The 26,732-nt window shown below is 43.1% G+C and overlaps 2 protein-coding genes across 8 annotated transcripts in view; one reads left to right on the top strand and one right to left on the bottom strand.

Moving 5' to 3' along the window:
• Nucleotides 1-169: 169 nt before the first annotated feature.
• On the bottom strand, nt 170-18,863 carry Plgrkt (plasminogen receptor, C-terminal lysine transmembrane protein). 5 transcript variants are annotated; one of them, XM_017318283.1, is made up of 8 exons: nt 18,777-18,863; nt 15,335-16,446; nt 13,368-13,710; nt 12,388-12,498; nt 9,888-9,974; nt 2,615-2,745; nt 1,931-2,040; nt 170-576 (listed from the first exon to the last, which is right to left on the bottom strand). In XM_017318283.1, exons 5-8 carry the CDS (start codon nt 9,966-9,968, stop codon nt 455-457), a joined length of 444 nt encoding a protein of 147 aa, XP_017173772.1. In that variant the 5' UTR covers nt 9,969-9,974; nt 12,388-12,498; nt 13,368-13,710; nt 15,335-16,446; nt 18,777-18,863; the 3' UTR covers nt 170-454. The 5 variants fall into 5 exon arrangements, with proteins under 5 accessions (XP_017173772.1, XP_030106919.1, XP_030106918.1 ...); XM_030251059.1 differs by lacking the exons at nt 15,335-16,446; nt 18,777-18,863 and adding an exon at nt 12,613-12,710 and having other exon boundaries at nt 13,368-13,707; XM_030251058.1 differs by lacking the exons at nt 15,335-16,446; nt 18,777-18,863 and having other exon boundaries at nt 13,236-13,439.
• Nucleotides 13,678-26,732, top strand: part of Cd274 (CD274 antigen) — a 25,989-nt gene continuing 12,934 nt past the window's right edge. Inside the window, exons 1-4 of one of the 3 annotated variants that reach the window (XM_030251020.1) lie at nt 13,678-13,764; nt 18,722-19,077; nt 24,025-24,090; nt 25,129-25,470. In XM_030251020.1, coding sequence (XP_030106880.1) covers nt 24,039-24,090; nt 25,129-25,470 — 394 coding nt within the window. In that variant the 5' untranslated portion in view covers nt 13,678-13,764; nt 18,722-19,077; nt 24,025-24,038. Of the gene's footprint in view, nt 13,765-18,721; nt 19,078-24,024; nt 24,091-25,128; nt 25,471-26,732 lie in introns of those variants that run through there. The other 2 variants (NM_021893.3, XM_030251021.1) reach the window with 2 other exon arrangements.

Below are 26,732 nucleotides of genomic sequence, written 5' to 3' on the forward strand. Positions count from 1 at the left end.
CTCTTCCTCCCCCTCCTCCCCTCCCCCTCCCCCTCCTCCAAACGTTGTAGTTCACGGTGTACTGGTCGCTCTTCTTTTGTGTGAGACAGGACACAACAGCAGATGCCTGGGAGCACTGAATACCGAGGACAGTCTGTCTCACAGGACCTCAAGCAGCAGGACATTGGGGTCAAATTCAGAACAACACAATTTATTAATTTTGCCCTTGGATATTTATAAAACACACATACACACGAGAAATTTGAATGCTGTTTAGAATACTGCCATGATTTGGTGGAGTGTTAGAAATTTTATTTTAAAATAGTTCAACAAATTCATTTTGAATTTTAATATTCTAAAATAAAAATGCATCATATCAAAATCTTGATCATTTAAAAAACTGTAAACACCATGATTCAAGCCAACAACTTTGTGCTTTTGAGACACGATATGTGCTCTGAGGATAACTGTGACTTCATTTGTCTGAGAAGAGTTTACTCTGCTCCCTTCTGGCTTTCTCAAGGCTTTCAAAGGTGATCAGTCCTTTTGGCAGCTCCAGCTTCGTCTTTTCTGTTTCCAATATGTCCTCAGCTTCACCTTAAGTAAAATGCAGACACAGGTAAGCTGATGAAGACGTCCTAAGGGTTCCCTAAGAGGACCTGGTTGCTGATCCAGGGACACACGGTGGGGACTGGATCCATGACCTTAAATCTCAGAGTTGAGCACCCATCTGACTCAGGAGAAGGAATACACCACTCAGGGGAAGCACATTACATGCTTATATTCTATCACTCAGGAGGAAAGACAAGACGATCATGAGTTCAAGGTCAGCCTAGGCCACACAGGGAGACTGTGTCTCAGAAATAGTACACAAAAGAAAAGATAAATACATGAGGCGATCACTATAATTACCTTGATCTGACCAATATACCACACACACACAAACAACTGAGAATTGACACTAAAAATGAATAAGTTGTCTGCAAAAGGAAGAATACTTATAGAAGTCATTAGAATTCTTTCCCAAAGGTTTAAAATGTCAGCGTTTTCCAATCCCTGGCCCAGATGATCAGCAGAAGGACAAGGTTAATCCTTGACTTGGCATGTCGCCAGTTTCCACAATGTAAATACTCCTCACCTGACCAATCACAAGCCACCAATGAGTGATGCTGGTTTTTTGTCGCATCTGTATGCTGCGTCTACATTTGCATAATGCAGATACAATTGATACAAGTAATTTATGATTATACCGAATAGAAAAATAATTTAAAACAGATGAGTTCTGCGTATTTAATGCTTTTTTGTTTTAAACGAAATTTAGTGTTTATTATAATTTAATTATCAGTCTGTAGGCTTATACCTATTTTATTTAATTACAAATAAATAAATAAACCTATTTTGTTTAATTTTTAAAAAAACAAGTGTTCCCCATATCCATCATGCAAAATTTCTAAACATTTAGCAGTCAGTTTTTATGAGCTAGTAAAAGCTGACTCCATGCCACTGAAGAGATGCTGGTTGTCTGGATTGTAGGAAAATGGTCCTATCAGAATCCACATTAGTCAAAGATTTATAAGGAGGGTGTGTGTGTGTGTGTGTGTGTGTGTGCTGCGCGTGCGTGGGTGCATGTATACATTCATGTGTGTGTACTTGCGTGAGGAGGCCTGAGGTTAGCCATCAGTATCCTCAGATGTTATCTCTGTGTTTGCTTTTGTGCATGACACAAGATCTCAGACTAGCCAGGAGCCCCAGAGATCTGTGTCTCTGCCTCCCGTGGACTGAGATTACAAACCTGTACCGTCACACCTGGCTTTTTCACATGGGTACTAGAGACTGAACTGAGGCCCTCCTGCTTGAAGAGTGAGCGCATTACCAACTGAGCCATCTCTCAGCCCCAGTCCTGAACCACAGATGAATTACGACACAGCGGCTCTAGTTGAGGAAGACCTACTTTTCATTCTCTGTAGGAGAGTTCCGTAGCCCAGGTCATACTGGTAGGTGAAGATGAAGCTTAGCGGGACTATAGGAACGAGAAAGGCTGGCTTCTTTCGCTTTAGTGCTCTGTTCCAGAAACAAAACAATAAATATCAAATATAACCTGCAAATACATATCTTATCCTTGTTAAAATAAAAAAAAAAACCTTTGGAAGAATGTATTCTATCTCGTAGGCTATTTAATTCATCTGAGCCTTCGATAGAAATTGAACAATTGAATTTCTTTGTCCAACAAATCTTGCCAGATTTTTTTGGCTCTCAAGGGGAGGGTCTATGACTTGTCAATCTTCCTTTGACCTCAAGGCTTAGATTCCTCCTTTGAAAGCAGACAATGATTGAGAGCTACTATGATTGAGTTCTGCCTCTGGGATGAGCACAGAGGCCATCCATCTTGGTGTCAAGTGAGCTCTCTTTAACTTATAGGCGAGAGAAATAGACAAAAGGAACGTCAGGAACTGAAGACACGATGAGCTGTTACTGCTCTGGTTCTACAGAGGGGTAAGCTACGGGAGCTTCCTTTGTTTATATAATACTCAGGGTTCGAAACTCAAAGGCCTACTCCAGCCAACTTAATGAGTGCTACGACCATGGCAAAGGCTTTGTTATTTCAGAAACTCTTCAAGTAAATTGTAAAGCATACCCAGTTGCTAAAGAGATGGTTGCAATGCCAAAAAACGTTCCAAAATATTTGAGGAATTCCCGAGACCAGGCGATCTGCATAGCCATTTGCCTTTCTCTCATCTCATTCTGCATGGTCAGATGCCTTTCCAGCTAAGCACAAAAGACAAAAGGGCAGTTAGTCACCTGCCACCTTGGAACCGTGTCACATCTGCTTTCCCTCCTTCCTTTGTTCTGAGGCAGTTTTCTTTTGTTTAAATCACAATAGATTTTCACTAGGTTTCCTGAACAGCTCTGTGCAACTGTACCTTTGGCAGTGACAATTCCTTCCAATGTGCCCTGCTCGCTGAGGTCTTGACTGTATGGCTAAGGATCCAAGTCAGGGCTATGTTCCCTGGCTTCTCTGTTTTGTGTGAAGAAAGATTTCTGGGTCACTAAACACGCACTGTGCTGCCCTCCATTCATGTTGCCTTCCAAATGCACCCACTACAAACTGAAATGCCAGGTCTTCATACAGTGATGGAGGGATGTCAATAGAGATTTTTGTTTGTCACATGTTTTGTCTTGTGGCACTTCAATCAGTGCCTTTCTTGGCTTTGAACAGCCCAAACTACAGGACACAATACCTGGTTGGATTTAAAAAAAAAAACGAAAAGAAAAAAGAAAAATCACGGAGCAGTAGCAAAATAAAATGTAAGCCCCTCTTTCTTCAGAGAGAAACTGCTTCTTCTTGTCTTTTAAATTCTAAAACCCCGACAGCACACATCATCAGCAAAGCTAAGAAACAGAAAGCTAGAGTTTGTGATGGAAGAAACATAACGTGACTCAGTTTCTCGTCGTGTCCTCGTTCTACCGTGGCAGGAACTGAGAGAGGAAAATGCGTTTTGGTGTAAGGATAAGGCTTAGCCACGTGGCCTCTCCTGGGAGTTGTAGTACAGGAGCATACTAAGTAAACCCCAGGTGGGGCTGGAGAATCCCTAAACAGAGAGGATTCTGGGAGGGGGGAATCCAAAGTAGAGAGACAATGGTTGCAAGGCAGATCTGGGCTCAGGCAGGCCTGAGAGAGACAGTTGGGTTCATCTCAGCTACATAAGTGTCCACATGGTTCCCTTTCCCATGAAAAGGTTTACAGGGGATAGCTAAAAATTAGAAGGAGGTAGCATACCAGAATGCTACACTCATAGCAGAGACTTGGGCAGAGAATATGAGCCAGAGATAGCTGGAGAAGATAACTGGGTCTCAAGGACCCACAGCATTGAAGAGTGTAGAAGTCATGGCCAGACTCCCCTCTGGAGCACGGTCAATGTCCTCAGAGCAGATCACCTCATGTTTCCTAGGAGTCATTAGAGAAGCTCCCCTCAATCAGAGAAGCCTCCTCTAATGCCTGTACCACCTGCGGTCGCCTAGGTCAAACCAAGATTGGAGAAGGAGAAAGAGCAAGAAGCAATTGAGCCACTTTGTCTTGCCCAAATTGCCTTGATCAGTAGAAGCTGAGACTCATTTTGAGTTCTGTTAAAGATACATCATATGACTTTGTACACATGAATAGTGAGTGTGTAAAACCTATCCTTGCTAGACTACTTTTTTTTCCAAACTCATATACCAATGCATATCTTCCAAAGTGATATAAATACAGTAATTAATAATCTGTGTTCCTATGAAAAGGCATCTAAATCAAAACAAGATCCAGGCACGTTCAACATCTGTGTCCTGAGCTGTAAACATCTGTGGAGCTCTTCAAGGTCCCAGTAGCCATACTAACATATCAAAAGAATTATTCAGAATATTAACTGGAAGGTTAGGTCAGCATAAGTTTAGTTTAGTGTTTTTCAGGGCATTTAGGTAGTTCTAGTATGCAGCCAGGATTAAGAACTACTGTCTAAACGAACTACCACAGGATACATTTTTCTCTTTATCCCCAATAAAGCATCACATAGTTATCAGTCTAAAAGTGATGACAAGGAACTCTCCAAGGCAGAAGCAGAAAGGTTTCTAAAGATCTTTCTAAAGATCATAAACAGGATGATGCTGGGGTGGACACAGAACACGCTGTCCTTGTCACAGGAATAAACTTTATGGTAAAGAGTGAACTCAGCGTATCAAAATGTATAAGTCAGCCAAGAACTCAGAGGATGCCCCAGGTGAGATGAGACTGTGACAAGATCCCGGGACTGCATGACATGACAAACACACAGTGTGCAGAAGGGGAAAGGAGCCATCAAACTGTGCAGAAGTCGTTGTCTTTATAACGACTGGACTCAAACACAGTTGTAAAGCTCTCTCTCTCACAGGATAAGAGTTCTGCACCAGGCTTGGGAGGGTATGACCGTCCTTCTCGAACTCAAGAAGAGACACAGAAAGAAGAATTGTGAATTTGAGGCCACGTTGGGCTACATTGCCACCCTGTCTCAAAGGACAGCAACAACAACAACAACAATGACAACAGCAACAATGATTCACCTGGGGTTGGAAATCTGGGATTAGCGTCATGCTGCAACAAAGGAGACACAGGGCAGTGGGAGTCTTAGTAAGGAGGCATCAGAGAGACCTCATGGATCAGGTGGGAGGGAGGAAGAAGAAAGGTAATGACGTAATCTCTCGTTCTACCGTAGTTTTAAAAACTTTGAGGTCTTCATGTTCAAAAATTTTGAAACAAATGAAACTTGAAGTTAACGTTTTTCTTTTGGAAAAATATAACTGAAAATTATGTCTTAGTAGTATTTGGCATCTAAACAATGTTTAATGATTGAAAAACTAAAGTATACCCATATGTAGCAAACTCATGTCTCTAAAGGTATAATTATTATAAGAAGTAACCGCCTAAACCAATAGCTAGAGTCGTCAAATATTCTAAACAAAACCTAACAATAAACCTAAAACTAACATCAGTTTTCCTAATAGATTTAAAAGTGTGCTCATTAAACATGATCTAAATATTTTTTCTTCTAAGAAAAGTTCTACATAAACTACTTGAACCATGTCAGAACAGACAGAGAGCAAAGGTCTCAACCCCATGTTTCCATGTTTATTCCATTAACTAGCTGACATCGGTTCACTGCCAGGACTAAGTGTTAACTGAATATGTGGCCTTTAGAAAAGCCCCTGCCATTCTGTAGTCATCAGACATACTAATATACATCGTTCTTGGTTCTTAACACAGTACTGAACTCATTGGCTGCCATCTTTACCCTGTTCAAGAATGTGTGATCCCTTGAGAGAAGAAATTACCAAGGCATTTTAGCACTTGATAAGCACACTACAGAAATTCACATAAACCGCTGACCATCGTAATGTCTAAAACGGTGTGTCTGGAAGTGTTTTTTATTATTTTCACATTAGGAACTGCTTCTGTAACTGTGACCCCATGACCAAAAAACAATGTTAGAAGGACAGGATTTATTTCATTTTCCAGGTTGCAATCCATCATGGAGGGAAGTCAGGTCTAGAACTCAAGGCTGGAACCTGGAGGTAGGGACCATGTGGAAAACACTATTTTCTAGCCAGGAGCTCCTATCCAGCTAGCTTCCTTATGCAGCCCAGACTTACCTGCCTAGGAATGGCGCTGCCCACAGTGGGCTGAGCGCTCCCTTATCACTCGTTAGTCAAGACAATCTCTCACAGACATGATTCAATCTAACTGAAGTAGTTCTTCAACTGAAATTCCCTCTTTTCAGGTGGCTCCAATAAAAATTAACCAGGGTCAGAACACTACATCTTCCATGTGCAAAATGCAATCTCACTAAAAACTAAGAGAATCTATATTACCTTAACTTTTCAGCACACAGACAGCCTGGGCTCTCATGTTTGGTTGGATTTTGTTTTTCTCTCATGTTGTTCCCTGAACACAGCAAATGACAAACTTTTGCTGCCCACTAATCTTTGCATTACCATACTGCTCTCTGTCTACAGTCCCACTGCATAACTAGGGCAGACATCTGTATATTTCTTTCTCTGTGTTAGGTTTCCCCTTTCCAGCCTACATCATAAAATCAGGATTCTTTCCAGGTTTTGCGGTGTTATAAAGTTGTTTGTGTGCCATCTAGTGGCACTGTGAAGAACTGCACTGTATAGCTCCTCAGTAACGGAAGTTAGAAGAAGCAGTTTCTACCGGAAAACTAAAAATTGACGGTAATATCGTTGTAACTACTAATGTGAGTCCCTTCCATCTTATACACCCCCTCCCTCTTCCTCCCCCACCCCCCACCCCCAGCAGTACTGACCCCAGAACCATGTGCATGCTGGGCAAAAATGCTCTACCACTTAACCGTAGCCTCAAGCCTTGTATGAAATTCTCAAAAACCATCTTTTTTTTTTTTTTTAAGGAAAATAAAAACAAAACTTTTTGTGGTTCTTGAGGAGGGAAACAAAGGCCTTGTCATAATAATCACCGAACATCTGCAAAAATGTCTAAACTCCTGAAACTATGTAGGTAGCGACCCTACAACACTTAGGATGCATTCTTTTCATGGAAGAAGGGCTGAATTTAACCAATGAGGTCGGTTTGCAAAGTTTGCAGTGAGGATAGGAGCCTGATGCAATTCAGATACTGCCGTGCACACAGATAAGTGTGCAGTGAAATTGACGCGCCATTCTGTACAAAAACCTCATGGTGACCAAAATCTCTCCCACTCATGACCTCTCTGATGCTCCTGGCAGGGCTTAGAGAAATAGGGAGAAAAGCAGAAAATTGCAGTTGAGCTGCACGGAGCTCCTTGCTCGATGCACCAGCGCCCCCTTCTGGACGCAGGTTCCAAGTGCTTCCCTCTTTAGTTTGCTAAAGCTGCATACCGGCCACCACTGCGCCTCCCTCACCCCCCAAAAAACAGAGACCACGATCTGGCTAGTTTAAACGATAGGAAAAAAAAAGAGAGAGGGTTTTTGTTTGTTTGTTTTTGTTTTTGTCTCAGTTCTGGAATCTAGAAATCAAAAAAATCAATGTATTTGATTCCTGGACAAGCTGTGAGGAGATCTCTGTCACTGGCTTGTAAATGACATATTTGGGGCACATGATTAAATTTCCTCTTAAAAGTCAACAACATATCAGATTAATACCCACCCTAAGGATTTATTTTAACTTGATCACCTCTGTAAAGACCCAGTCTCCAAATGAAGTCATATTGGGGTTGGGTTTCCAGCATACAAGTTGTTGAGGGGATTTCACACCAGCCAGTAACTGATGGTAAGTAATTTGGTGAGTTTTTGTTTAAAATAACCTTTGTTCTGTGGAAGCTACGTGAGCCTCAGGTGTGACATGTCCACTGTAGAGTCGGGAATCCAAGATAGGACAAATAGAACGTCTGTCTGCTGGAAAACGAAGGTAGTGTGTTGGAAGGTACAACTGGAGCCGTTCTCTTGCCTCTGGCCAGTCAGGTGACCACCAAGGACCTTGAACATTCTGTACATTCTTGATGGGTAGGTCAAAAAAAAAAAAAAAGCAAGGCCCTAGCTACCGGAGCTGAGCGATCTCTTGCTTTCGTGCCAGTGAACAACCCTGGGGCATGAAACGAAGCAAACGCCTCCACACTCCTCCTGTTCATGGTTCCTCACAGAAGCAGTAGATTCCCGACACTCAGTGTTCCCCATACCTGACCCACATCCACAGAGTGCATGGGCTTTGAGTAGCAGGAGGAAGTGACATCGGTACTTAGCTCACACTGCTTCCGTGCAGTGACGGACTCCTCTGGTGTAGGAGTCTCTGGTTTTCTGTAACTTCCAAGAGGAATAAAGAGGAATAGAATCCTCAGATCTTCACAGATCCTGAGGTCATGTAGTCTGATATAAGAATGAAACTCTTGTAGTTTCCACCCACACGCCATTCTTATTTCTGAGATACTGGGCTGATTCCTAACCTATACGTCTCCTCTGGCCATTGCTCCATTACAGTAAGACTTGCCCATTCTTTCCCTTTTCCCCAAAGGAACCATTATCCCACACCGAAACTTAAGTTTTTAACATCAGTGGGGTATGGTGGTACATACCAATACTCCTATTACTGAAGAGACAGACAGGAGGACTACAAGCTCAAGGCCATCTTAGACTACATAACCAGCTTGAAGCTAGCCTGGGCTATATGAAACCCTAACACTTAAAAAATATTTTTAATAGCAATGATAGCAACACCTAATATAAGCAAGAGGCATTATAGTACACATTCTATATAATGTACATTCTATATAATGTGCATAATTTTTACTTCTTGGAGCATCTCGGAAGTGTGTATTGCCTCTAGGGTACAGACCAGGAGACCGAGGACCGGTCATGTGCACAGTCAGGATGCTATGAATTGATTCATCCGGGTGTCTAGGTTATCTCTCACTTGTACTGCCCAAGAGTAGGGCTTTCTACTCTTAGAGCCATAACAGACCACAGGGGCCTCATCATGACCATTGTCTAAAACCTTAGCAAAACAATTTAGGTCGAACATTTTAACATTCAGCTGTGTAATATTTTAAAATACTTTGACAGCTTATATTAGATAATTCAGCAATCTGTTCGACTTTTTTTTTTCTAAACATCTACTGTACAATCCAAGGTCAAGTACCACAGTCTATAACAGTTTCCTAGTGCAGCTTTAACAAGTTATGATCAATGGTTAAAGGGCCAAAACGGGCTGGCGAGGCTCTGTCTCTCTGTTTCTTTGGCTTTTCCAGCTTATTAAGGTTGCCTGCATTTTTTGGCCCATGGCCCTGGTTCTCTCCATCTTCAAAGCCAGTAGAGTGCTTCTCAGGTTATGACTATGTTTAAGACTTTTATGGGTAACAGTATAACATCTAATTCTCTCTCTCTCTCTCTCTCTCTCTCTCTCTCTCTCTCTCTTTCTCTCTCTCTCTCTCTCTCTCTCTCTCTCTCACACACACACACACACACACACACACACACACACACACACACACGTTCTTATAAAGGTCCTGGAAGTTACAATGGATCCATGTTGATAATCCATGATAACACTTCTTTAGATGAACACATTGTAAATTCCCTTTCCATGTAAGGCATCATATTCCTAATATACTCACAGGTTTTAGGAGTTCAGAATGCCTCGAGGAAGAGCCATATTCTGTTCATAATATACTCTAAGCAATTACCTAGTGGTATAGAAATTTTGGCTCAAGTATCTGGATTGGAGACATGGGCTGTTCACCAGTTATTTGGTCATCCACTTCACCTTGTCTTTGAGGATGGAGCCCAGGAGCGTCTTAATTAGGAGTCAAAGGGAGTCGAAGAGACTGTGCCTCTAGAGCACCATTCTAGAAACTTAACAGGATTAGGAACATGGCATCTTAACTAGCACATACCTGAAGCCGAGCATGCGTAACCATGAACTCCTGTTGGTTTTTCATGTTTTCGTTCATAGATTTCGAGAATATAAACCCCATCTTGACCTAAAGTGGAAAATGCAAGGCATATTTAAATAACAGACTCTGTGCATCCTTATACAGGCTCTGGACTCCTATCAACTGGGATGAGAGAGAGAGAGAGAGAGAGAGAGAGATGACCTAGGGAACAGTGTAAATTCTATGTAGCTGTCTACCCTCAGGCATACTTCTTACCCAGCCTGAGCATCCTTCTCTCAGCCAAGAACAGCTGACTGAAATGATTTCCCATCTCTCCCTGCTCTGTGAACACACAGTGCCACGTTACCTCGGTTTTCCCTTCTATAAGTCTAATGTGATTCACCTTCATACCAGCTGTTCTGACAGACAGGAAGACCATGCATCTGAGGATGTGAGTTCAGAACTGTCGTCTGTCCCTCTTGACCTTGTGTCTTAAGATGTAAGTGTCTTAGGGTCAATTCTTCAGTATTTCTCCTGACGTCTCATGCTCCCCTCCTTCTCTGACACAGGTCTCATCCTCTTGCAGCTGATTTCCCCCTAGCCAGTTTTCTCCAGCCTCGCCTTCATTCTCTCCACGTTACCGAGGCTCTCAAAAGGGCAGGGTGAGGATGCTCACACGCCTTTGCAAATGGATCCCCAGGAATGGGAAGTTTGTGTGAGTGTATATATTCATTCATGTGCGTGAGTGCAGGTGGGTGTGTGCCACAGCGCTCCTCCAGGTCAGAGGGTAACCCTGGGTATTGTTCTGCACGTTCCACCTTGTTTGAGACAGTCTTTCCGGAATGTTCCTCTTAGCTGTGTACCCCAGGCTAGCTGGTCGGGAGCGTCCAGGGATCCTCCTGTGTCTGCCTCTCATCTCACCACTGCAATTACAGATGTGTGCCTCTGTGCCCAGGTCGTCATTGATGTGCAAGCTTTCAGCACAGGTCTTCATGATTGCATGGCAAGTGCTTTACCCACCAAGCCATCTCCTCAGCCCAGAAATGGAGTTTTAAAATGACCACATGGTAGAGTTTCTCCATTATTTCCAATGGAAGTTATAGCACAATAAGCTCATTGCAAGTTGGAAATACCATTGAGAGAAAACTGCATTTATTACACCGAATATACACCGAACATTGTGGTTTATCTTAGCCGATGTTACTGTTCTCAGAAACACTTAGGTTAGCCTGAAGAAGTACAGACCTTTTTTTTTATAATAATATGCTCAATATAGTTCATTGAATTTTACAGTAAAATTAAAAAATAGAATGGCTGTTTTGTTTTACTAGCCTGGGACATGAATTCAAATTTTGATTTTCTTTCCCCTTATGATCTATATCGCCTTTTTTACCATCATTTCCTTAAAAACTGACTTGAGCCACCCTCTACATCAGGCATGGCCTTGTTATTTAGGTATAACAGCTACCCCAGAGGGCTATAAACTATGGGTAAGAACTCCTAACTTTGTTCTAAATATAACTGAGTATGTTCAGAGAAACACTTTGGTTAGTTATTGGTTTTTCAGAAGACCATAAGGCCCGGGGGGGGGGGGCGGGGGGGCGTGTCACAACATCTCCACTCTCTTCAGTGCTGTCTTAGGCTGTTAAATACCTTTCCACCACAGCAGCCCGTCTCAATGCTTCACAGCCAGGATTTATGTATAATCTGAGGAAATCCCGGACAACAGTTATTTCCACAGCTTTCCTCATAAGGAAATCCCTGGGTTTAGAGTAACCTAGCAGATGAGCATGGAGAACAGGGGTAGTTCGAATCAGTTGGGATGGTTACCCTGTTAGTCGGGCTCCAGGGGAGTATGAACTGACAGCCTGGTTTCAATGATTTCCGTGTATTCTGACAAAGACGAAGATCGCACCCTGGAATTAAGCAGCCCTTGAGCCAATCAGCTGCGAGGCTGAGCAGAGGCTGAACTACTTCCCAGGAAGGAAGAGAGAGCCTTCCACAGCCCTGGGACATCATGATTCCTCCTGACTCTCACTGTCCCACTTAGCACCCTACCAGCAGCGGCAGAGGGCACTCATCGTGGAGGGGTCTCTAGCCGTTTGCTCTCTTATCTAAGTATTGGCAGCTCACATGAGTCATTTCCAGCTGAGCCTGCAGGAGAAGTGTTATCATCCATCATGATAGTCTCTGTGGCTTCTATTTCACACAAATAATTGCACAAAATAAGGAATGCTTGACAGAAGATCAACCTTGTCAGGCTGCTCAACATCCTTTAGTTTTCTTTTGCATGTCGGAGCAGACGGTTGAATTTTTACATCTGCTGCAAGCATCTTCAAACATCTTCAAAGAAACCGACTGTTTTCTAGTACACACACACACACACACACACTCTCCCCTCAGTCCCTTGGCCTAAGGGGGTTAGCTCTCCATCCCTTGAAGTGGTCGGACAATCTTTCAGTCAATCGTCTAGAGAAGAGAAGAGAAACACTTTGAAAAGCTAGCTAGGATTTAGGCTTACCTCCTTCTGGGCCTTGCTCTCTTGGACTTGGACTTTGGATGTGTCGGGGGAAATCTCAGGTACACGGTTAAATATAGAAGGCAAACAGGAGTGTCCCTCTGGAGATCTCACCTGCCAATGAGCATGCCACACCCTGTAACTTCACCCTTGAACAGTGTTTCCAACCTCTTCTGACCATACCTAACAAAGCCATGTTGCACTCTTTCCTTAGGATGTCCCAAATACCTCCAAATGTCTCTCTCCCAGAGACACGATATTATCAGCGATAAGTAAGCGTGGCCCCAAACTGACTTATTACAGGCAACACAGACAACCACCATGTCCTATAGGATGGAGGATACAGATGTGAGTCCAGGCTGCTCCTGGATTTTTGTTTGTTTGTTTGTTTTGGGTTGAGGATGGGGAGGCAGGCGTGTCTCCTGTTCCAAGAGGCCATGATTCAAATTACTCTGGAAAGGCGTGTTGGGAAGGGTGTCCTGATTGTACAGATCCCAGACAGACTTTCCCTGGTCATCCTTGGAACCTGGATTCCATTTAGAAGGAAAGAAATTCTACACGATTTCTGTCATCCAGATTTCTTCCCTGATTTAGTACCAGAATTTTTGGCTAGTCACAACATCACTATCATTCTCAATAACTCTTCCAAACCAAGTCCCCTAGCAGGAAGCACATAACCTCTGGGGGTGTTTTGTTTTGTTTCCACTCTCGCTCTGTTGAGCCAGTTTAGCGTCATATAGGTATTTCCCTAAAGGAATTCCATTTTCCTGTCCATTGCACTCTGCAGTCTTGTCCCAACTTGGTGACAATGGTACAGAGAGATCACACTCACAGAACTGGGTTGGCAATACCTGTCAGCCTCGGAGGCATCAGCAAGAACCCAGAGCCCTGGCCTTCCCTGCCCAGCCAGAGCTGCAGCTGTGCGGGACCGTGCGACGGAGCCGACCCCTCCCTCCCAGGTGTCTGTGACCCGAAACACTCACGCGACACGGTGCGGGGACGGTGACCGCAGCAGAGGCCTCTAGCCAGAGCTCCAGAGCGATCAGCGCAGGGACAGTACCTTGCTTCGGCAGAGCCCCAGGATTGGTTGGCTATGACAGTGGATCACGAGCTTCAACCAATCAGCGTGGCCTTTGGCTCCCTTAAGCGCTCGGGTGCCCGCGGAGGCCTGGGGTGTTCTTCCGGTGCAGGCGCCTGGAGCCGGGAGGTGGGCGGGGCGGGACAGAACCGCAAATTCCAACCTGCATGGTCTTGTAAGGTGCGTGATTTTGAGGGAAGGCCCAAGGAAGCAGCGTGGAAATGTTTCAAGTCCTCGGAGTCCGGTGCCTCAAAAACAAAACAAAAACAACAACAAAACCCATCACCAAATCTCGCTTAAAGGTAACCAGGGAACAAAAGCAGACAGTGACCAGAATTTCCGTATTTCCCTATGCGTTTTCCATATTTCGTACTCCTACCAGAATTGTCTGTCTATAGTACAACTCCGAACTTCACTAGGAAACACTGGACCCATTAGCACTTACTATGTAACCGGTTGGGGAAATAGTATGTGAATCACAACCTTTAGGAAGGGCTCTGCATTAGCATGTGTTGGCTCCACACCTTAGAGAAGGCAATCTAGCCTCTTCCAGGCATATCTAGCCTCGCAGGCTTGTATAGATGTTTTTAGTTCCAGTGTTCCTTATTCTGACTTTTAGATCCCTCATTCCAAACATTACTTGGATGGGAAAATTGCAACAGAATCTTTATTTAGTTCTATTTGTGGGAGGAGATGGGTGTTGCTAGGAGTAAATGCTTTTGGAGAGAAACAAGTAGCCCATCCCTAAGGTAGGAAGTAGTGTCTATACGTGCAGACTAAACTTGTCTCCGTTCTGTTCCCAGCTCTGTAACCTGTACGAGGAACAGAGGTCGTTGTACCTTCAGATAAACACTGTGGGAACCAAGAATGTTAAACACACAGGGTTGTAGCTTCAAAGAGAAAGATTTAGAATGTGTTTTCCGCCCAGAAGACTGGGAGCAGAAGTGGTTAACATTTGCACTGTGTGTGCGAGACCTCACCAGATCCTTCCCTCATCATGAGCTGTTTTTCTCAGTCAATCTATAGAACCTATCTTTATGGATAATGTCACATGCAGTCACCCTAGAGACCCCATCTTAATCTATGTTCTACCTTTTCAAAGACTTACATATTCTAGATAGTTCGTATAAATGAAACGGACTTCTTTTGTTTTTGTTATTTTTTTTTTGTTGTTGTTGTTGATGCTGTTGTTGTTTGAGACAGGGTTTCTCTGTGTAGCCCTGGCTGTCCTGGAACTCACTCTGTAGACCAGGCTGGCCTCGAACTCAGAAATTTGCCTGCCTCTGTCTCCCAAGTGCTGGGATTAAAGGCGTGCACCACCATGCCGAGCTGACTTCTTTTACTTTAACACTAGTGTGTGTGTGTGTGTGTGTGTGTGTGTGTGTGTGTGTGTATCTAAGCTATAGTAGGGGCTGGTGAGATGGCTCAGTGGGTAAACATGCTTACCACCCTGAGACCCAGTTCTATTTCTGGGCTCCACATAGTGGAAGGGAAGAACCCATTATTGTTAGCTGTCTTCTGACATCCCTAACTGTTCCACGTATGAGTGTGCACTTGCGCACACAGAGAGTAAATACATGTTAAATGGAAAGAAAAATTAAACAGGTAAACTATAGCATGGATTATGGCTCCATTTCTTGTTGGGACTAAATAGTAGTCCAGTGTATGACTATAAGGCATTTTGTGTGTCCATTGAGACCGATGGACATTTGCATGATTCTATTTAGTCTAGTATGAAGAACATTGCTAGTTTTGTGAGCATGTTGTCAGTTGTCTTGGGTAGTAGGGGTAGAATGGCTGGGGCATACAGTAGTAAGTCAAGGCCTTAAAATCCACACACTGTGATTGATGGCAGTGGATGAGGACGCTCACCTGACAGTCCACCTGTGTGGCCGCTGTGTAGCAGACACTGGGGCATCGTTCCGGGTTTCACTCCCACTTGTATCCTTTCCTGAACACGTAAGCTTCCACAAGTTACTTGAGCGAGATGTCTCCAATTACACAGCCCTGAAGTGGAGGTGACTCCAGGAAGCACAACTCATAATACAAGTTAGGTAACCTAGTGTATGCACCCGTTTTACTATTACTGACACTTTTAATCATTACTGTGATTTCATCTTATTAATTTGATAGGCTTTTTTTTTTTTAAATGATGCTGTAGCCAAGGAAGACTATTCCGAGCAGGGGCCGCCGGTACATCTCAGAGTGTAACCTGAATCAGATGAAGCTTCATGTGGCGCAGCCCAAGCATTTCATAGCATCCCAAGAGAAGCTTGACTGGGGAAGCCCTGGGGAATAGTGATGAGGGTGTGGGCTTTAGCCTTCCTAGGCTGTATGTAAATAACCGCACAGCTGATGAGCAGGAAACTTGTAGCTGTTTCTCTTTAGGGTGCTTTTCAGCTGTGATGTCAGTATTGACTAAGCACCTGCTTGCTAACTTCCTTCTCCTGCAACCCATGCAACGCACATGACCCTGCTCTCAACCTGTGAATCTCAGCCTGTTCTCCTCCCCTGAGTGATCTTTTCCTCTTCCTCCTCCTCCTCTTCCTCATTCCCCTTCAGAAAATAGTCCCTGAGCTCTGAGAACTAGGGCTGTAGAGAGCTTATCCAGTTACGGGCACCCCAAAGCACCAAGGTTTGATTCTTAGCAGCTTACAACTAACTGTAACTCCAGACCCACGCAGCCTGACCCTTGCTTCTGGCACTCTCCAATGACTTTGCATTACCACTGGGAACCAACCTTTCTCCTTAACCCTCCAGGCCCTCTGAGACGTGATGAGAGCCAGCCTTTCAGTCTAGACTGCAGCACAGTAATATTCTCTGCAGGAACTGTCCACGCTTGCTCCCCTTCAGCCTTTGCAGTTTGTCCCTCCTGCAGGTTGGGTATCTCCGGAATCACTTTGTGTAGTGCCTTACCCTTGAGATGGTTGCTTGGTCTTCATCGTCAGCTAAGCAGACTGGGAGCAGCAAGGAGGTTTATCTCCCTGAAATGAGTAGGCCAGGTGGGGTATGAACAGGAAACAGCAAGATTAGAAATGACATTAGAGATTTGTTCCACTCTTCAGTCTTGGCTAGCCGCTGTTTTTCTCTTGTCTGACCGTTTCTCTATTCATTTTGTCCAAATCACAAAAACTCATATCATTTTCAGGGATACTTATCTCCTTGCCTAGGCTATTTTGGCTTATGTGTATTTTTGAGATGGTGATTTTATACACACACACACACACACACACACACACACACACACACACACACATATATACATGTATACATGTATGTGTGTGTGTATAAAAGTCACATCCTCACTTTCTATTTCTGGAGGATACCAAAACTTCATTAAGGGGGCATGGACAACTTCATGGGAGAATAAATGTCGGAGGAGTAGAAACAGGTGGAGGAGTGGGGGTGGGGCGACTCTTCAGATTACTCATATGCAAATCAGCGAAAGCAGCAGGCCCCAGTTCCCATGGAGAGCTTCAGAGAGACCAGGTTCAGTCACCCCTTGCCTTCTCTGTGGAGAATTTATGTAGACTGTAAGCAATGCTTTAACAAAACAAACAAAACCAAACCACCTCACCTCTTCTAGCTTTAGAAGGAATTCACATATCATAGAGACTACTAAGGGGGTGTGGCTTAATCCTCACCTCTCAGATCCTTATGGAACCAAGGGAACTCAGCTAAGGAGTGGGTCTCTAAAGTGAATTTTTTACAGATCTGAATAGTCACAACCATACTAACATATCATAAAGCTTGGCCAGGCGTGGTGGCGCACACCTTTAATCCCAGCACTGGGGAGGCAGAGGCAGGCGGATTTCTGAGTTCGAGGCCAGCCTGGTCTACAGAGTTCCAGGACACAGAGAAACCCTGTCTCGAAAAACCAAAAACAAACAAACAAACAAACAAACACAAACCTATTAACTAGAAATATGTTTTGTCTGTGCACGTGTATATACACACACATATGTTTAGACTGAATTTCCACATATAAAGTCTATATTTTATTTTCAGTCAGCCAACTAATGTTATCTCTAACTTTAATTGCTTTATTCTATTATTGGGGTTCAAAAGACATTTGGAAGAGGGACTATCTCAGCTGAGGCTCTGGTCTTATTCCAATTTTATTGTTGCTGTTTAGAGTGCCACATTCTCTATAGATCCTTTAGGCAGCATCAACCCCAATGACTTCCAAGTTAAAAATGGAGATGCTTTGAGAATGTGAAAATCTCATTACAACTAAGCCAGCGGACACCCCAGTATTCACCCAGTGCACTACTTTGGAATAGTAGTTTTAGTAAGTAAGTGGGGGAAAGCAGAGAATGAAGAAGGCCCTTGAAGTCCAACAGTGAAATGTTTAAAGATGACAGTGCTCTGTGGAGTTCCCAAGGTTTTGTCTTGGAAAAAGTCCACACTTCCAGTTCGCAGAAAGTCTTTCTCAACATCATTTAGAATAGACTTCCCCCACCTGGATCCCGAGACTGGCCGTGATCCACAGCGTTCACAAAGGGCACGGTTCGAGATGGGAAGTTCTTGAACGGCAAGACAACTGGTTTCATTATGTCGAGGAACTTTGAGGAAGTCACCAAATCCACGATTTAAAAATATATTTCCTATTATACAGACACACCTACTTTCTAGAATTAAAACTGAGTCATTTGCTTGATATTAACTCTATAGGTTGTATAACTCTATATGTAAAGTCATGTCAAGACTGTCACGTATCCACGTATCCAGAAAGGGCTTGAAAGAGATGGGGAATCGGATGGTAATTTGAAGTGTCTGGATTCTGAAGATAAAATTTAAGTCAGAGATCTTATGACTTCAGATATTTTGCTTCTAAAGCGCTCACTGCTCAAGCCTGAAGATTTGAAATTCGGGTCCTCATTACCCATAATAAATGCAGTGATGGCCCATTTCTGAGACCCTAGCCCTGGCAGCAGGGGCGCGGATGGGGATCCCTGGACCACGCTGGCCGGCTAGTTTGGCCAGCTGCGAGCCCGAGGTTAGGTAAGAGAGACCCTCTTTCAAAAATCAAGGTGGGAGCTGTAGAGGAAGGCAACCTATGTGGATCTCCAAGCACACGCTCCCCCCCACCCCCACCCCCGACCTCAGGTTCCACTCCCACCCAAAATAGAGCTGAGTTGTTTACTCTGGACTGTTTCTTTGAGGGAACCTGATTTACAAGAAAGCTAATGCAGGTTTCACTTTCACTTTTAGTTTCGTTTTTAAATAGTGTTTGTTTGTTTTTGTTTTTATCGACAGCCTCTCAGTAGCAGCCCGGTTGTCTTGGAGCTCTCTCTATAGACCAGAGACTCACCTGCCACTGGCTCCTGAGTACTGGAATTAAGGCGTGTGTCACCGCACCGAAGCCTAGTTTCGTTTTTTCTTAAACTGTGAATATCCCAAAGCTGACTCTAAAGTCATCCGCAGGAAATACTATGAGATAAACTCATGCTCAAAGGGACTGGGTGGCTTCGGTTTCACAGACAGCGGAGGTTGGACAAGGCTTCCGCGGAGTGGGCGGGGCTCTGAACTCGAGATAAGACCAGGAAATCGTGGTCCCCAAGCCTCATGCCAGGCTGCACTTGCACGTCGCGGGCCAGTCTCCTCGCCTGCAGGTAAGGGAGCATCTTCTCGCGGAATCCGCTTGCAGGGCACTTTAAAGAGCCAGAATCCCTAGACCTTTTTAGGACGGAGAAGGGAACCGGTTTCCTGGGAAAGTTAAGAACTCAGAATCCGCAGTTTTGTGTGTTTATGGATCTTGTGGGTAGGTAGCTGGGTCAGAAGAGATGAATTAATTGGTCCTAGCGCGACTTGACTGTTTGCTAGCAATGACTGGGTCTTTCCACTTGAAGCATCTCCGGAGGTCCCTTCCTCTGTCGAGGTCTAGGATGCTGGAGCTTAAGATTTTCATTCTATCTGCCCAGAGAACCTAAAGGATTTTTGGAAGAAAATGTCCCAAACAGTTCTTAGATACAGTGACCTAGGCTATGTTAAAGTTTAGGTTGGGGTTGTCATAAGAGGTGAAAGTACAATATTCTATCTTTTTTTAAAAATAAATTATTACAGGTGCTTTCCTATGAATTACTTAGCCAGTTTTTTTTTAATTGCTATATTCCATTGTGCTGGGTTATTAAAGGGCATCACTCTCCCACTGAGGAATGCACAGGTTAGTAATAGTGCCTTACTAGCTCAGTCATCCACTGACCATCTGTGTATGTGACTGTCTGGAATATGGCTAGGTATTTCATTTAGATAAACTCTTATATGTATAAGTACTTCATTATGTTTGAGTGTCTGAAAGGCCTTTGTGTAGAAAAAAAAAAAACAACAACCTGAGAATACATTCCAGAAAGTATCCGCAGCTGATGATGATAGTGACCAAGCGGTGTTTAAGGAGAACTTTATACAGGGAAAATATTCACCTTTCCCAGCTGAGCATCATAGATAGGAAGACATGATAGTGGTTATATGCTGCTCTAAGGAGGGATGGAGAAGGGATGGATTTGAGCACAGGGTTCAGGATCATTTGATAGAATTTGAAAACTGGGTAAATTTTCACTCTTTTGAGAAAGGAAGTTTGCATCTGCTTCCCCTCCCCGCCCCAGGCACTCTTCCCCCCCCCATCCCCCCCCGTGCCCCCCCCCCCCATGGGAAGATAAAGAAGTGGCGTTCCAAGATCTTCATCTGGACTTCCCCTGGGACAAACCTATTTCCCCATCTTGAATGAGCGTCACTTCTTTACTTTAAACTCTGTTCTGTGAAAGGCTCTCAGCTCTTGTCTGGGAATTTGTGAAAGGTTACAGTTTCTTGCCGGAGGGAGGGAGAAGGTGACCCTGGACTCTTAGCCCATGTAAGAGGTGCAGGTTTAGAGGTCAAAGGCCATGCTGATTTACATGGTCCCTGAATTTCCCCTTTTGATCTACTGCTCACACCTGCACCCTGAGAGCCAGGGAGGGGAGGATATGATACTGAAGAAGGTGACTATCAGACCCAACCCATCACCTTTCAGACTTTATACTAAGCTTTAAAGCAGACTCATAAGCAATAGATAACTGTTCCAACTGAGTCTGCCATCAACGTAGGAAAAATTAGGTACAGTCTTCAGTGGATATCATGTACCTCATTGTGACTGTCTAGTACTCGGCTTGGCCATTTCTCCCAGGGCCTCATTGCAACAGTCACTGTGTCCTCACAGGCCTGGATGTCATCCTGCCTCATCTGCTTGGGCAGATGAACTGGAGAGATATGATTAATAATGAGTCATTTGATTTTGCTCTTTTTGTAAATGTCCTTGGTTTGGTTTGGTTTGTTTATTTTTTGTTTTGTTGTTGTTGTTTGTTTTTATTTTCATGCTCTTGTTGTTGTTTGAGACAGAGTCTCACTATGTAGCCCAGGCTAGCCTCTTCCCCCAGTCTCTCAGATGCTGTTGCATCTGCCCTTTTCTAACATCAATGATTCATAATAATCAGCAAGAAGGCTATGACCTTAACAGTCAAAATAAGTAATCAGGTAATTATTGAGAGCTAAATATTTATTTAAACAAATCAAGTTGCATTTTTCAAGAATTGAATGGGGGGATCTAAAAAGTAATGTTTGTGCTGCACAAAGATGTAGTGGTATCAGTTGCCATAGTCTTTCTCCCTAGATCCGCAGATCTCCTTAGGGAAATCTATAATTCAAGCCTAAACTTGGACCTGGTACACAACTGGTACTCGCCCAAACATTGGCCAAGCACACACATATTTGTGACTCTGAAAAAAGGGACAACACATAACAGCAAAGGCGCTCCGTGTTAGGGGCCTGTTAAATACAAGACTTGGGGAAATTATGCCATAATCTTACATTTTAAAAATGGCTATTACATGTGTGAGACAACGGGGGCTGGAGAGATACCTCAGAGGTACTAGGCACACATATGGCAAGCAGATGTACAAGCAGGCAAAACATTCTTAAAAAACAAAAACAAAACCCCAAAACAGATTTCTTTCTATATTATTTATATGGGGTTCTGCCTGCGTGTACACCTGAAGGGCAGAGGAGAGCACCAGGTCTCATAGGTGGTTGGTTGTAAGCTACCATATGGTTGCTAGGAATTAAACTCAGGACTTTGGTAAGAGCAGCCAGTGCTCTTAACCTCTGAGCCATCCCTCCAGTCCCAGACAAAACACTCTTACACATAAAATAAATCAATCTTTAAAAGTGTAGAGGAAAATGGCTGAACAGAAACTATTGACAGACATGCTGAGAGTGGTCACCGTTTCTCCAGCTTGGCACTGGTGGTGCTGTAGGCCATCTCAGTGTCTGTCACCTTGGGGCGGGGCGGGGGGCGGGAGGGGGGGAAGGCGGCAGGGCAGGGTCTTGGCAGCATCTCGGGCCTCTATTTCATCACATCAGTAACAGCTCTCCTTCGTCCCAAGCAAGCTTTGGCAACCAAATAAATATGTTAGCCAATATTACCAAACGGTCCCTAGAGGAGAATGTGTGTAATGTGCCTACATTCGTTTTTATAACAACACCAACAATATCCAACCATAAAAATAAACTGAAATGGTCACTCTACCTCAGTGACAACGTCTGAGCTCCGTTTCAGGGTCCCTCACAAGAAATTCGATAGGTGTAATGATTTATTTTTCCTAATAAGTAAAATGATTATTCACTCATTTGAAAATTGGACACACACACAAAAAAATGAAGAAAAAATTTGCTATTTCATCTCTCCTTTTCTATCTCTTTCCCTTTAAAAAAAGTATAAATGTGGGCTAAAGAGATGGCTCAGCAGTTAAGAGCACTGGCTGCTCTTCCGGAGGTACTGAGTTCAAACTGCACCAACCACATGGTGGCTCACAACCATCTGTAATGGGATCTGATGCCCTCTTCTGGTGTGTCTAGAGACAGTGACAGTGTACTCACATACATAAAATAAGTAAAAAAAAAAAAAACAAAACTTTTTTTTAAGTATAAATGTGTAAGAACTTACCTGTCTTCCCTATAAAAGCCACAATTACCTTTGCAGATAATCACTGTCAGGCAGTGTCTTCAAGAGAAGTGGGGTTGTTCTACGACACAAGAATATTTTTGTTTATATACTACCCTCTAAGCTCCTTCCTACTTCTCTGCAAACTCATCCCCTGTGCATATACTGAAATCTATCCGTCACGGTATTTTGAGTATACACAGTTATCCGTCACGGTATTTTGAGTATACACAGTTTTATTAGCTAATACATGGGGTATTTCAAGTCTGGGACTGTTGTTGGCTGTGTCATCTCTGTTACATATGACTTATATTTTCTAAGATGAATTTCCAAGACAGGAATAGAGAGATCATACGACATGCACAGTTAAAGTTTTAAGAGATTACAAAATTGACCTTTAAGAAGCTATACAATTTCACATCCTTTCCAGGAAAGGTCAAGAAATCCCTGTATCTTCACTAATGCTACCTATGAGGAGTCTGTAATTTTGGTAGAGCAGAAGGTCCAAATGGTATCACAGATCCTCCATGGACTTTCTTATCGAGAGCGTTCTTTCCGCTTTTATTGATTATCCTTCGAGCTATGTGAGACTCTCATCCGTCTTCCTCTTGACCGATGTATAGTTTTCTCACTGAGTTCAGAGGCTAGGATGCAGAAGCCGTCCTCGTCAGCTTTATACACCTTTCAGATTGACTGTGAATGAGCACACAGGTCAGAGAGACGGTAAGGGAAGACCTACTCTCCCATGAACGTTGTAAACATGCGAATAACACAGAAGCAGAAAATGTAAACTATTAGACTGGCTGGAATGTAGCGCTCACCTTTGAGCCCACTCCTTTAGACACCGGTTTCATGGAAGAATGGCTCCTGTTTCCCACCTGCTGCTTCAGCAGTGCCCCAAATAGTGCCAGATTCAGAGGAGATACTCAGTGTTTGCCGAGTGAATTAGGAAAGTGTTCAGCGGAGGGGACACTAGCATTCAGACATCCAGACCTTAGAGTAACCGGGCCAGATGGAAGTCTCCTTCCTTCCCATAGCTGTTACCACTGTACTGTCTTTACTGGGGAAAAGATTTATCATGTGGAATAGGTGCGAGGCAGAGGTGAGATTTTAATGGGGAGGAAGCATTGAAAAGTGAAAGTGAAAATTGGATGCTCTTTGCTTTGAAGCTTTGCCTAAAGCAGGTTTTAGCTTTCAAATACGTTTCAATGTTGAAAGAACGCATGATACATATGGAGGGGGGCCTGGGGGGGGTCCTTGGCTGAGTTTGAATGTACATTAACAATCTGGGGGGCTAATAACTCAATGTAAAGCTGCTGATCCCATCATACTGACTTCTTTCCACTTGGTTCTACATGGCTTTGAGTTACAAAATGAAAGCATTGAATTTTGAACTGTTCAGCTGTGTTTCCACACTTGCAAATCGGTTGTTGGCCAGCCCTCAGAATTGCTTCAGTTACAGCTGGCTCGTCTGCTCTTTCCAGACTGGCTTTTAGGGCTTATGTATATATGAGAAGGACACATTTACTAGTGTCTCCTTGCTCTGCTATTGAAATTAAGCAGACCTCTCTGTGTTTCCCGTTACTAGATAGTTCCCAAAACATGAGGATATTTGCTGGCATTATATTCACAGCCTGCTGTCACTTGCTACGGGGTAAGTCACCAAATCTTTTCAGTGGGTTCTATATTTTCAATATTTTAGCTATGAATTAAAAATGGAAGTAATTTGTGGGGTGTGTATGTGTGTGTATATGTGTGTGTAGAGGGGGGTCTGTGTGTATGTGCAGTTGCTAGGCACACATAAAGCGTTCATAGGACAACCTAGAGCTTAGTCCTCACCTTCTACCTTGTTTGAGACAAGGTCTCTTATTTGTTGTACATTGCTGAGTCCTGTAGTTCGGCTAGCTCAGAACCTCCTGGGGGCTCTCCTGTCTCCACCTCCCAGTCCACTGAGATTGTAGGCACATGCTACTGCACCTGGCTTCTACCTGGTCTCTGGGGATTTGAACTTGGGTCCATGGGCTACACAGCAAGTCGTTTACTTACTGGGCAATCACTCCATCCCCTAAGATAATTATAAGGAATATACCTTGCTTATCCAAACACATTCTCATTCTCCTTTGCCATAAATAAGTTACTTGGCAAATATATTGTATGTATTTTTAATAAATAAATAAAATCTTAAAAATAAATAAAATTATTTGTGAAGACAAAAAAAATAAGTTACTTGGAAAGGATGAAGGAAAATACTGGAGCTTTGGGTGTGGTTTAGTAGTAGAACACTTGGCTGATGTAAAAAAAAAGCCCTAGGTGCAATCCCAACACCAGAAACAAATGAAGGAATGAACAACAACCGCCCCCACCCCCCAGGGGATGAATATAAAAATATCAGGTAATACAGAACTAACAGGTGATCCGTTTCCTATGAATAACTACTGAACATTCCCAGGGAGGTGGCCCACTGATAATATATTTTTATTTATTGGTTCCTTTTAAACAAGACTGGGAATATATTATCTAGCTTGCATCACCACCACCACCCCCCACCCCCGCCCCATGAAGTTATTTCAAAGAAGAATTTTAGTGTTCATGTGATTCCCTAAATAAAATGATAGTAACCTTTTACCCAGGTTTTCAGATGTGTTTGGAGGAGTTTTCTGTCTTCTGAGGGCTGGTCCTCTTTCCTTTTCAGCGTTTACTATCACGGCTCCAAAGGACTTGTACGTGGTGGAGTATGGCAGCAACGTCACGATGGAGTGCAGATTCCCTGTAGAACGGGAGCTGGACCTGCTTGCGTTAGTGGTGTACTGGGAAAAGGAAGATGAGCAAGTGATTCAGTTTGTGGCAGGAGAGGAGGACCTTAAGCCTCAGCACAGCAACTTCAGGGGGAGAGCCTCGCTGCCAAAGGACCAGCTTTTGAAGGGAAATGCTGCCCTTCAGATCACAGACGTCAAGCTGCAGGACGCAGGCGTTTACTGCTGCATAATCAGCTACGGTGGTGCGGACTACAAGCGAATCACGCTGAAAGTCAATGGTAAGAATTACCCTGGATGGGGAAGGCTTCATCCGTATTTAAAACAGCTCCCTAATGTTGAGAGCTCTTCATTCTTGAGAGTTCGCACGCACTTCTCACAGAACAACAGCAGCCTGTTCTTCTCGCTCGTTTGTTCATTCGTTCGTTCACACACTTCACCAGTGAAAAAGCCTAGCACTGTGTGTTTGATAGTAACTTGAGATTCAGTACCAGATAATACTCAGCCATGCTTTGCAGTCAGTACCATGATCTTGCAAAGGTGAAATGCCAGGTGTTTGTTTCTTATCATAAATGCAATATATAATATATTACATAGATGTATAGATATAACTGTGTAACATGCAATAAGATATAATATGCATATATTTCATATAACATAATGTATAATATATAATGTATAATAATATATACTACAATATATAGTTATATGCATAGTTATATATTGCATTTATGATAAAAAGCAAACACCTGGCATTTCACTTTTGCAAGCTTTTTGAATTACTTGTAAATATATATACATGCAAACATACATACACACACATGTTTTTTTACAAGTAATTTGAATGTCATGGAAAGAAATAGAATCATAAAAATGTCCCTCCTCCCTAACTACCATCTTCTAAGCATAAATATACAGTAACTACTATTTGTACATCCCTCCATGACTTTTTGATTGGATTACTGTTTATATTTAATCTATCAGGCTTAGCACATTTTCTTTCCTTTGAATACCTCCATACAAAATTCAATGTGTGTTTATATATATATGTATATATATAGTTATATCATATCATATATCATACAAAGTTTTATATATGTATACATATATAAACACACATATCTACACATACATACACATTTTTTATATATATACACAATATATAATGTATATGTGTGTGTGTGTGCATATACCTCTATATCTATCTATCTATCTATCTATCTATCTATCTATCTATCTATCTATCTATAGCTTCTACTGTAAGGGTCACTTTTTAAAAAATTAAGGTTAATCTATGAAGGATGAGAAGTGAAGATCTTAAGTGTAGAAGAAGCCGTTCTTCCACAGAGATGGTACAGGCTACACTCAGCAGGCATGCATTCATTTTCAGGGCCTGCATCTCTGGGAGTGCTGAGGAGGAACTATGAGTGTAAGTTCCTGGGTAACGAGCCACAGAAATGTCATCAGGTCCCTTGAGTTCACGGTTCTGGGTTGGAACTAACTAAGGGAAGGAAAACACCTTGCTAACCACCCCTGCTTTCAC

Source organism: Mus musculus, chromosome 19 (genome assembly GCF_000001635.26).
Source record: "Mus musculus strain C57BL/6J chromosome 19, GRCm38.p6 C57BL/6J".
NCBI lineage: Eukaryota > Metazoa > Chordata > Mammalia > Rodentia > Muridae > Mus > Mus musculus.

Excerpts from the sequence above, each read along its gene's own strand:
- Plgrkt (XM_017318283.1), bottom strand. The coding sequence starts at position 9,968 with ATGGGGTTTATATTCTCGAAATCTATGAACGAAAACATGAAAAACCAA. Across the intron at positions 2,746-9,887 it reads TTACGCATGCTCGGCTTCAG|CTGGAAAGGCATCTGACCAT; the intron begins GTATGTGCTAGT and ends TTTTGTGCTTAG. Across the intron at positions 2,041-2,614 it reads ACCATCTCTTTAGCAACTGG|AGCACTAAAGCGAAAGAAGC; the intron begins GTATGCTTTACA and ends TTTCTGGAACAG.